Source organism: Bombyx mandarina, chromosome 01 (genome assembly GCF_030267445.1).
Source record: "Bombyx mandarina strain Sakado chromosome 01, ASM3026744v2".
Taxonomy (NCBI): Eukaryota; Metazoa; Arthropoda; class Insecta; order Lepidoptera; family Bombycidae; genus Bombyx; species Bombyx mandarina.
In genome coordinates this window covers 10,402,153-10,414,910 of record NC_143208.1, presented here as the reverse complement: position 1 = coordinate 10,414,910, position 12,758 = coordinate 10,402,153, and the positions used below count along the sequence as shown (strand labels likewise).

Genomic DNA, 12,758 nt, shown 5'->3' with positions numbered 1-12,758 from the left:
AGACCGCGGGACCAATGGTGGTATTTAGGGTCCTACCTACTAAGCTACGCACCTCCCCTCTCGCTCAAAAATCCGATCCCCCTGAAGTCAGAAGCTGGGCTGGGTAAGGGGCTATCGGGGTCAACACTGCAATCAGACGTGCTCACCCCAAGGACGGAGCCTTCGAAGCGTAATGAAGGCTCTGGAACGTACCTCTTGTATCCTGGTATATCTGCTGGGTCGGAACCAGCTTGCCGGCTCGGGATGCGATACACAACTGGTTGCTCTTATGATGTCACTCCTGAGCAGCGCGCTAGACTGCTGGTCGAGTGTCGCGCGTTCTCCACTCTTTCAGGTCGCCTTGTGACTTTTACCGAAAGGAGGCCAATACTTAAAACTGGATCCAACATTTAGAGTTTTTTTACGAAAATTACTTGCAATTGGTGATTTTAAATAACAAACAAAATGATATTTCTTAATTTTTTATTTTGTAAATCACATTTTTCTTTCTACTACACATTTATCAGCGCCAGATTATACACTTCTGGTCGGTTAATTAGGTTATTAATGACATTTTAAAATCAGAGTTCTAAAAATCTAACATTCAGTTTACTTATAACTTATACATCCTATATCTGTAAATATTGAATACCCTTTGAAAGAAGACATTTCAAAACTACAGATACAAACTGGAATGTAATACATCAAAATGAAATACGCCAGAGAACATCCCATTAGATTTAAGGTAATCAGTGCGTAATCAAGCCAGAACGAAATACTATTTCCACAATAACGACATAATAATATAAGTATGTACTCTAAACTGAAAAGTTTCACAAGATATGTCAATTAATAAAACAAAATTATCTTTTGTAATTACGTCTACCAATTTACTTAAATATATAAAATGTGTCATTATATTGAATGATTCCTTCTTGCTGAATTACGTCCATTTTAATAAATATTAAGGGAAAAATTCAATAACAAAATCAATGTTTTTCTTTAGATCAGACTAAAATTATGTACTTATATGTACAACTAATAACTATTATTATATTAAATGATATATATTAGTTATTATGTGAAGCAGATTATAAGAAATATTTTTAATATACATATACTAATTTGGTTTAATAAGCTAAGAAACAAAAATCCCTTTTCCTTACAATAATCAACCAAAATTTTTACTTCCAATGCTAGTGTTTTAAGTTACTACAATTAAAACATAATTTTACTAAACAGCTATTGGGGTCTCTAACTTTGTGCAAGAGCAACAAATAGACCTGTAAAAATGTTAAATTTTCTAAGTGAATTGAATTATACATGTCAGATCTAAAAAAACCTTTGAAAAAAAATTTGATCGAAGTTAAATATTTCTAAATAAATGCCAAAACTGAAGCCTAACAATTAGTTTTGGCTATTTATAATTTAGCTATGTAAAGACAAACTACATTTAGCCTGTAGGTTTGAAATTCGTTAGTCACATTTATTTTCTACACTAGACAATTATCGCCAGATTATATATTTCTGGTTTTCATTAAAACAGATATATAGATATTATTATAAATACCAAAGACCGATAAAACGGTATTAATGGGTAAGTATAGATCTAAACATTCAATTTATAATTTAAGTACTTATGAATTATTAAATACCCTTCCAGGGAGAAGACATTTCAAATATGAGCACACGCTGAAATTGCAATATAATTTTCATACAAATAAACAGACTTCAGTCAGGGAAAAATATCATTTGTTGATAAAATACTCTTAGTCTATATCTAAAAACTAACAATAAGAGAAAAGTATCAAAAATAACAAAGATTTTAAATGATTAAAACGTATGTATGGCAAACATATAATTTTTTCATTTGGTCATGGGACATTTCAAGATCATAGTTTTAATTAAAACGCTTTTTGTAACTTGGAGAACACCAATGTGGAATAAGGAAAATAAAACCTTATGATTTAATGGTAAAAATTCATCGAAAACACCGAAATATAGGATTTTCATTAAGCACCCTACAAAATTCTACAATACAAACTACAGACAAAAGTCGTCGTGCTTCGGCACCAAGAGATGTCGAAACATAGATATCGTGATTATTCGTAATTTTAAAAAGAAGAGTATACGCACCCATTGATGGTACATTGTTTTACAAATACACATTAAACAATATATTATATTATATAATAAATAATATATTAACTAGATCTACAATATTACGAATAAATACCAAATGTTTATTATTTACTACAATATTTAATATTAAAATAGACAATTCAAATGCTATGATTAATGATTACAAAGACTGAATATATTGAAAAACTTCGCCGCCTGAAGTACAGTTCGAGAAATACGTAATTTAATTTGATATTAAGTGCATATCACTTTATTACTATTAGACATGACTAGCTTTTAATGAGCAAAACTGAATCAACAATTCAAAGAAATAATGTAACCGATCGTAAAATGTGTAAAGTAAAGTAGGAACCAAACTATTTAGGGAATTTTTATTCTTTACTGATATTTCGGTGGCCCGTCTACCTCTATAACTACTGTGTATTCATAATTCACACGAAAAATTCCAGATAATGTAGTTCAGATCACCCGAGAGAAATCTTATTTTGTGTTGGAGCTCGCAACGTACTTTTCCTGTCTGCAAAGCGGGAGATGATAGGAACAAGAATGGCTTCAATAAAGCTATTCAAAGTAGCCATAAAATGACTACTTTGAAATGAGCATACAGCACAAAACATATGATTCATCTAGTTATGTACTAGCATGCTATTTATAGAATCGATTTTTTACGCGGTTTTTTCGAATGTGTTTTTTTACACGCTTTTAGAAACTTGATATGTACGTGGGTATGTAACGGAGTCATTGAAAGTCATTTTCATAGACTTCAAGATTAATATTTTCGACCCGTATAAATAAACAGCATAAAATGAATTCTTAGTTTGGTTTGTTATTTATCTAAGCATGGTTCTTAATTTTAAATTACACATTTTTAATTAATATTCTTTACCATATTTTAATGAGCGTTATGTCTTAATTGCTTAGTTTGAAGTGCTGTAGTAAAAAATATTTTGATGAATAATAAAAATTGGTTAACTTGTTATTATTCATGTTCATTGCAAGATGCCTAAGTAGTTTTTTTCTAAAAATTTCAGGAACATAGTCTAAAATTGTGGCCTGCATAACTAACTGGCTATTTGGTAAACACGCCGTATGTACTCATATAAATAGGCAAAGACAAAACAATTTAATACATTTTACTTTTTTGTGTGTCATCATCCATTTTTGTTTTGTTGACAAATTATTGTCGGGTAACATTTTATTACCAAAAAAATTGGGATCCCCTTAATTTTTTGCAAAATATATTTCACTAACAAAACAAAGAGAAAATGAAACACATAATACTTAATTTAAATGTTGTACTAACATCTAAATTACCGTTGAAACTCAATCAGGTAGGTACTGAGATGAAAAACTAGTGAGAAGAAATATGCGTAACATCATTGCAACAAATGATGTATACATCAATTGTAGAAATGATTTTTTTAGAGTATTTTACTAGTAAGTATATTTTATTGAAAATTGAATCAATGTTAACAACCACGAATAACTGTTAAGACAGTTAAAACTTGTGAGATCGATACTAGTAAAGATAAAGAGTAATATTATTTAACTTCTCGAATTAATCCTTTCAAATTATTACAATAGGTTTCTCTTAGACCACATTCACATAATTTATTAGGAAACTAATGCATAAACAGTCTAGTATTACACTAAAATAACCTAAAATGTAAAAGCAATTTTTACATAAAGTAGATGATAATATCTTGTATCGATCCTATCTAAGCCTCTGAACTCATTTTGAATGTTCCTAATATGTTAACTAGAGAATTAGTCCCGTCATATTTTAAGTTAATGTTGGCACCACATGTTAATTAAATTTATATTAATTTAAAATAATTTTTATTCAATATATTATTAACATGTATAAATTATTGTACAATTAGATTTCATGAAATTAATAAAAGTTATAGTCTCGTGCGGAAAAGCTGATGCGATCATAAAACTCGTAAACAAAAGAAAAAAAACATGAAAAAGTCTTCCAAATTGAACTAAGTATTTGATAACAGTGAGAAAAAAATGTTTTCATAGTATTAATATTATTATATATTTTATTGAACAGCATTATATATGGTTAATTTAATTTTTTATTAGATTTCAAATGTGTTCTGTCAATAGATTAAAACATGTACCGCGTAATCAGGTATCGAGATATAATTATATTTTGTACTCGAATTTGAATAATTATCGGCTGATTAGTGTAATTTTGACTGGATGACAAGCTTGTATACGGACAAGACACTCATCGTCGTATTTGATGCCAATACTTAATTTAAACAGTCGTTTAACAGACTAGAATCGACGCTTAAATTTAAGTACAATTTTGAATTTAAGTTTTATAAAAACCTTTTTTTTAAACACGACATAAGTCATTGAGTTCCAACAAAAATTTACAAAAATAACAATTTATGAAATAGTTTTAGCTACATCATATGATTGAGACCTACAGAGACAAATAATACTGCCAAATAACACTGCATACAATTATAATCACAACAAATTAAACGGACGGAGAGAAATCAACATATTTTCACAGTAGTGGAATTAGAAATAAAATTGACTTAAACAAATATAGGACTTAAAATATTTTTTTATCAATAACAAACGTAAAATTTGTGCTCTCACAACGAAATAATAAACTCGAAAAAATACTCAAAGAAATTAAATTACGTTCTTAAATAAAAAATTTAATTGAGTATCAAATTTAAGTTTTAAATATTGGTACACAACGACCCTGTTAAATACATTTATCACGTTCTTGAGTTGGCATAATTTTTAAGATTTTAAAAATAAATATTAATTTTGGAAGCAACAGAAACTATGTTTCCACCGTTATTTAATAAAATTTACATAAATTAATTAATAAAATTTCAACTGAATGTCACTTTTCCAGTTTAATGAAATAAATATATGAATTACAGTTTATCTCATAGATATTAATCATAAAGTTCTCAAGCTGTTTAGAGTCTAAATTAGAAAAGTAAGCAAAGTGCAGGATAAATAATGAGCGTTCTATAATTAATTAGAATACTTATACATAACATCGAGAGAGTAAAAAGTATTTTACCCCAATTTTATTCCAATGTAATTCAGACTTAAACTTCTTGTCTCAAGGTACTATTTTATTCGGGCACAGTTAACAAATGAATAACAGTTGTTCAGAGGTTTTCCTGCCCGCTGGTAAGTACGTTACTGAACTCCACACTTCGCCACTTCGTTAATTAAAAATAAAATAAAATGGCAACACTCTGTATGACGTTTGAATACTGGCAACGATATCATTGAACCGGCAATTCGCAGTTATATCGTGGTCGTTTTGCTATAACACGAGCGGTTTGTTTGAACGTGACGAAAACTGCTTAAACAGCAGTTGTGTGTTGCACATGTGTTGTAACGGTTGTAGCGTTTGATGCAGTCTTCGTAGCTTCCTTGGCTGCGATATCGGCCTTCACCAGATCCATCTTGGAGTGAATGCGGAAATGTAGCCGCGATTCCAAAGAGTATCCTGAGTACTTCCTTCTATAACATAAAAAAATATATACAAATTATAAATAAATAGTAACATTTTCTCTTTTGTTTGTGGGCTGATTTCTTTATTAATTGCCTTTTATTATTATTATTATTTAATATATTTACAGCCAACGGTAACCAGACTTCATAGCCTAGCTTTAATAAAATTTTGGTAATATTATTATTAATTTCAAATAAATAGCCAAAATAGTCACATTTTCTCTCTTGTCTGTGAGTTGATTTCTTTATTAATTACCTATTATTATTATTTCTTAAGATATTATTTACAGCCAACGGTTACCAGATCTCATAGCCAAGCTTTAATAAAAATTTGGTAATAGTATTTTCTATTATTATTTATTATTATAAATAATACATATAAATATTGAATATGCATGTTTACGCAACTTTAAATTTAATAGCGGTTTCATACAAAATTTTATTTCCCCATCTTTGATTACCGCCATTCTATCACACAAACCTAATTAATATACGTAAAATAAATACGGCCACAAGTTTACTTTGGTATAAAAACTAATCTATTTGTGTTTATTTTGTTTGTTTTATAAACTGGAAAGAGCTGTTGTTTCCTCTTATTTATTTACCAATATTATTTCCCAGCAATAGTAGAAGCAACTCTTCATATATTGAAAATACATTACCTAGCGTCGTTTAAGAGCTGAACAGCTTTATCTTTATCCCCTAGTTGGTAGTGGCACATTGCTACTTCGACCACAGTGTACGGAAACAGAAATGTATCTTCTTTAATTTCACTCTTCAGCCTGTTGAAAATTATTTTAATGTTTTACAAAACAGGTTTTTATGAATTGGTATGAAACATAAAATCCTCATCGAAAACACTGTAATGAAACGCATCAAGAATTTGTATATATCCTTTACTTTTAAAAAAAATATTAATGGTTTTTTTATTCTGGTAGAATCTGACAAACTGACGTAACACAAGTTATATAACAACTATTAAATAAGTAATAATAATAATAGGTTGGGGAAAAAGCTTCTTCGGATTTTTTAAGAAAATTCACAACAATTTTTAATATAGTTTATTTACATTTAAGTAAAGTATGTAGGTACTATTTTGATCGATAACTTTTTGCCATCTTGTAGGTAGGGGCATGATCCCATTGCTATAGAAATTATGGGACTTCTGATCAAAATACCGCGACAATTGGTTTTGGCAGTCCAACGAAATTTTATTACAAGTTTATAGACACTATAATGCGAAAAGACTTTTTTCCCAACCTATTATAATGTTTATGACTAAGTTTCTATGACATTTCCTGACTTACTGGAATACAGCGTCGAAGCTGTTAAGAGCCAGACGAGGTAGACCCATGGCGGCCAGACAGCATCCGTGCATATAGCGCAGCAAGGCGCGGTTGTCAGCAACATAAATGCCCATCCAATCAAACCGATGATCCTCGACACGCTCGCGGGTCACTTCAATTACCTGTAAAATAATTTTAAAGATGAAATTATTGCATAAGGATATGAAAACTGGGAATTTTTATATGGGAATTTTTGTCAATATATGGGAAGTTATTAGCTTCATTCATTCCTGTTCAATCGATTCAAAGAAGAACTTCTTTCGTTCTTTTTTTATGAATAGGTAACAAGAATATTTTCACGTTGCTGACAACTTCCAAGCTGAGCCTATGTCATATACCTCCACAGCAAAATTATATGGGAAGTTACGTCAATTCGTATTGTGCCGTAAAATCAGTAACTCAAAGTGAGATACAAGAATAAAAGAACAAAAATTACACAAATAGAATTAAGCAAACACAAACAAATACAAAAAAAATATTTTTCGGTACATTATTTCATTTGTTATTTCTGTTAAATATTTCTTTGCCGGTTTCACATACTTTTTTCGTTCTGGATTCACGAATATAAATCATTGCCCATATACCGCTAAGGATTGAGAAGGCCTAAGCCAATGTCATAAGATCTAATATGGGAAGTTTATGACGCGGATCTTATTGTTTACATTTACTATTTTACATAAATGGATTTCGATGACTTATTTAGTTCTTAATTTACAAAAAATTAAAAGCTTCTATATCAAACCGGTGACGACAGAGACAACGAAGCCTAAGTCATAAACTCCCATATGGGAAATCATATGGGAAGTTTATGACGCGGGCCTTGATGTCTACATTAATTCTTGCTCAAACAAATGAAAGGGCTTCTTTCTTTCTTGATTTGCAAAGTTGAAACACTTCTATTCTGACCACGATGACGACAGAGACAACGAAGCCTAAGTCATAAACTCCCATATGGGAAATCATATGGGAAGTTTATGACGCGGGCCTTGATGTCTACATTAATTCTTGCTCAAACAAATGAAAGGGCGTCTTTCTTTCTTGATTTGCAAAGTTGAAACACTTCTATTCTGACCACGATGACGACAGAGACAACGAAGCCTAAGTCATAAACTCCCATATGGGAAATCATATGGGAAGTTTATGACGCGGGCCTTGATGTCTACATTAATTCTTGCTCAAACAAATGAAAGGGCTTCTTTCTTTCTTGATTTGCAAAGTTGAAACACTTCTATTCTGACCACGATGACGACAGAGACAACGAAGCCTAAGTCATAAACTCCCATATGGGAAATCATATGGGAAGTTTATGACGCGGGCATTGATGTCTACATTAATTCTTGCTCAAACAAATGAAAGGGCTTCTTTCTTTCTTGATTTGCAAAGTTGTAACACTTCTATTCTGACCACGATGACGACAGAGACAACGAAGCCTAAGTCATAAACTCCCATATGGGAAATCATATGGGAAGTTTATGACGCGGGCATTGATGTCTACATTAATTCTTGCTCAAACAAATGAAAGGGCTTCTTTCTTTCTTGATTTGCAAAGTTGAAACACTTCTATTCTGACCACGATGACGACAGAGACAACGAAGCCTAAGTCATAAACTCCCATATGGGAAATCATATGGGAAGTTTATGACGCGGGCATTGATGTCTACATTAATTCTTGCTCAAACAAATGAAAGGGCTTCTTTCTTTCTTGATTTGCAAAGTTGAAACACTTCTATTCTGACCACGATGACGACAGAGACAACGAAGCCTAAGTCATAAACTCCCATATGGGAAATCATATGGGAAGTTTATGACGCGGGCATTGATGTCTACATTAATTCTTGCTCAAACAAATGAAAGGGCTTCTTTCTTTCTTGATTTGCAAAGTTGTAACACTTCTATTCTGACCACGATGACGACAGAGACAACGAAGCCTAAGTCATAAACTCCCATATGGGAAATCATATGGGAAGTTTATGACGCGGGCATTGATGTCTACATTAATTCTTGCTCAAACAAATGAAAGGGCTTCTTTCTTTCTTGATTTGCAAAGTTGAAACACTTCTATTCTGACCACGATGACGACAGAGACAACGAAGCCTAAGTCATAAACTCCCATATGGGAAATCATATGGGAAGTTTATGACGCGGGCATTGATGTCTACATTAATTCTTGCTCAAACAAATGAAAGGGCTTCTTTCTTTCTTGATTTGCAAAGTTGAAACACTTCTATTCTGACCACGATGACGACAGAGACAACGAAGTCTAAGTCATAAACTCCCATATGGGAAATCATATGGGAAGTTTATGACGCGGGCCTTGATGTCTACATTAATTCTTGCTCAAACAAATGAAAGGGCTTCTTTCTTTCTTGATTTGCAAAGTTGAAACACTTCTATTCTGACCACGATGACGACAGAGACAACGAAGCCTAAGTCATAAACTCCCATATGGGAAATCATATGGGAAGTTTATGACGCGGGCCTTGATGTCTACATTAATTCTTGCTCAAACAAATGAAAGGGCTTCTTTCTTTCTTGATTTGCAAAGTTGAAACACTTCTATTCTGACCACGATGACGACAGAGACAACGAAGTCTAAGTCATAAACTCCCATATGGGAAATCATATGGGAAGTTTATGACGCGGGCATTGATGTCTACATTAATTCTTGCTCAAACAAATGAAAGGGCTTCTTTCTTTCTTGATTTGCAAAGTTGAAACACTTCTATTCTGACCACGATGACGACAGAGACAACGAAGCCTCAGTCATAAACTCCCATATGGGAAATCAGATGGGAAGTTTATGACGCGGGCCTTATTGTCTAAATTCATTCTTCATTTACCGCTTCCGAAGACTTTTTCCGTTCTGGAGCGACTTCTTTAGTTCTTGATTTGCAAAGATGAAAAGCTTTTAATATCCTGATACTGACGACGGAGACAACGAAGCCTCAGTCATAAACTCCCATATGGGAAATCATATGGCAAGTTACGTCAATTCGTATTGTGCCGTAAAATCAGTAACTCAAAGTGAGATACAAGAATAAAAGAACAAAAATTACACAAATAGAATTAAGCAAAGACAAACAAATACAAAATTTTTTTTTTTCGGTCCATTATTTCATTTGTTATTTCTGTTAAATATTTCTTTGCCGTTTTCACATACTTTTTTCGTTCTCGATTCACGAATACAAATCATTGCCCATATACCGCTAAGGATTGAGAAGGCCTAAGCTCTAATATGGGAAGTTTATGACGCGAATCTTATTGTCTACATTTACTATTTTACATAAATGGATTTCGATGACTTATTTAGTTCTTAATTTACAAAAAATTAAAAGCTCCTATATCAAGACGGTGACGACAGAGGCAACGAAGCCTAAGTCATAAACTCCCATATGGGAAATCATATGGGAAGTTTATGACGCGGGCCTTGATGTCTACATTAATTCTTGCTCAAATAAATGAAAGGGCTTATTTCTTTCTTGATTTGCAAAGTCGAAACACTTATATTCTGACCACGATGACGACAGAGACAACGAAGCCTAAGTCATAAACTCCCATATGGGAAATCATATGGGAAGTTTATGACGCGGGCCTTGATGTCTACATTAATTCTTGCTCAAACAAATGAAAGGGCTTCTTTCTTTCTTGATTTGCAAAGTTGAAACACTTCTATTCTGACCACGATGACGACAGAGACAACGAAGCCTAAGTCATAAACTCCCATATGGGAAATCATATGGGAAGTTTATGACGCGGGCCTTGATGTCTACATTAATTCTTGCTCAAACAAATGAAAGGGCTTCTTTCTTTCTTGATTTGCAAAGTTGAAACACTTCTATTCTGACCACGATGACGACAGAGACAACGAAGCCTAAGTCATAAACTCCCATATGGGAAATCATATGGGAAGTTTATGACGCGGGCCTTGATGTCTACATTAATTCTTGCTCAAACAAATGAAAGGGCTTCTTTCTTTCTTGATTTGCAAAGTTGAAACACTTCTATTCTGACCACGATGACGACAGAGACAACGAAGCCTAAGTCATAAACTCCCATATGGGAAATCATATGGGAAGTTTATGACGCGGGCCTTGATGTCTACATTAATTCTTGCTCAAATAAATGAAAGGGCTTATTTCTTTCTTGATTTGCAAAGTCGAAACAATTATATTCTGACCACGATGACGACAGAGACAACGAAGCCTAAGTCATAAACTCCCATATGGGAAATCATATGGGAAGTTTATGACGCGGGCCTTGATGTCTACATTAATTCTTGCTCAAACAAATGAAAGGGCTTCTTTCTTTCTTGATTTGTAAATTCGAAATACTTCTACTCTGACCATGATGACGACAAAAACAACGAAGCCTAAGTCATAAACTCCCATATGGGAAATCATATGGGAAGTTTATGACGCGGGCCTTGATGTCTGCATTTATTCTTCTATTTAAATAGATTCCGATAACTAAGTTCGTTCTTAATTTACTAAAAATTTAAAGTTTGTACTATCACGATGCTGAAGACAGAGGCAATTAAGCCTTAGTCATAAACTCCCATATGGGAAATCATATGGGAAGTTTATGACGCGGGCCTTATTGTCTACAATTCATTCTTCATTTACCACTTCCGAGGACTTTTTCCGTTCTGGAGCGACTTATTTAGTTCTTGATTTGCAAAGATGAAAAACTTGTAATATCCTGATCCTGACGACGGAGACAACGAAGCCTAAGTCATAAACTCCCATATGGGAAATCATATGGGAAGTTTATGATGCGGGCCTTGATGTCTACATTAATTCTTGCTCAAACAAATCAAAGGGCTTATTTCTTTCGTGATTTGCAAAGTCGAAATACTGCTACTCTGACCATGATGACGACAGAAACAACGAAGCCTAAGTCATAAACTCCCATATGGGAAATCATATGGGAAGTTTATGACGCGGGCCTTGATGTCTGCATTTACTCTTCTACTTAAACAGATTCCAATGACTTAGTTCGTTCTTAATAATTATTCTAAAAATTAGAAGCTTTGTATTATCACGATGCTGAAGATAGAGGCAACTAAACCTTAGTAAAACTCCCATATGGGAAATCATATGGGAATTTTATGACGCGGGCCTTACTGTCTACGATCTTTCTTGCTTAAGCAAATAAAAGGGTCTCTTTCTTTCTTGATTTGCAAAGTCGAAACACTTCTATTCTGACCATGATGAGAACAGAGACAACGAAGCCTAAGTCATAAACTCCCATATGGGAAATCATATGGGAAGTTTATGACGCGGGCCTTGATGTCTACATTCATTCTTTGTTTATCGATTACGAAGACCTAGTGTTCTTGATTAGCAAAGATAAGTCATAAACTGCCACATGGAAAGTTTAAGATGCGGGGCTTATTTTCTATATTCATTATTATTTTATCAGTACAAAGGAATTATGCCGTTCTTGATTTACGAATGTCAAACACTTCTCTGACGATGTTGAAGACAGAGGCAACTAAGCCTAAGTCATAAACTTCGATTAGAAAATAATTTGGGAAGTTCATGAGGCGGGCCTAGATGTCTCATTCATTCTTGCCATATCAATTCAAAGGACTTATTCCGTACTTGATTTACGAGTATGAAACACTTATCTCATGATGCTGACGACAGAAGCAAAAGAAGCATCATATAGGAAGTTTATGATGCCTAATTGTCTAAATTCAATCTTAAGTTTGAAAAACTTTACAATTCACTTAAATTTCAACAAATACTTTTGTAAATAAATATGTTGTAAAATCATATATCT

General features: G+C 32.9%; 1 protein-coding gene across 5 annotated transcripts in view; it reads right to left on the bottom strand.

Annotated features, from left to right (window-relative positions):
• Nucleotides 1–445: 445 nt before the first annotated feature.
• The window catches only part of LOC114245148 (tetratricopeptide repeat protein 39B), a 32,989-nt gene continuing 20,676 nt past the window's right edge, over nt 446–12,758 (bottom strand). For all 5 annotated transcript variants that reach the window (XM_089729744.1, XM_089729751.1, XM_089729742.1 and 2 more), the window contains 3 exons: nt 6,936–7,096; nt 6,291–6,410; nt 446–5,637 (listed from right to left, as the gene is read on the bottom strand). In XM_089729744.1, the coding sequence (XP_089585870.1) occupies nt 5,478–5,637; nt 6,291–6,410; nt 6,936–7,096 (441 nt within the window). In that variant the 3' untranslated portion in view covers nt 446–5,477. The remainder of the gene's footprint in view (nt 5,638–6,290; nt 6,411–6,935; nt 7,097–12,758) is intronic.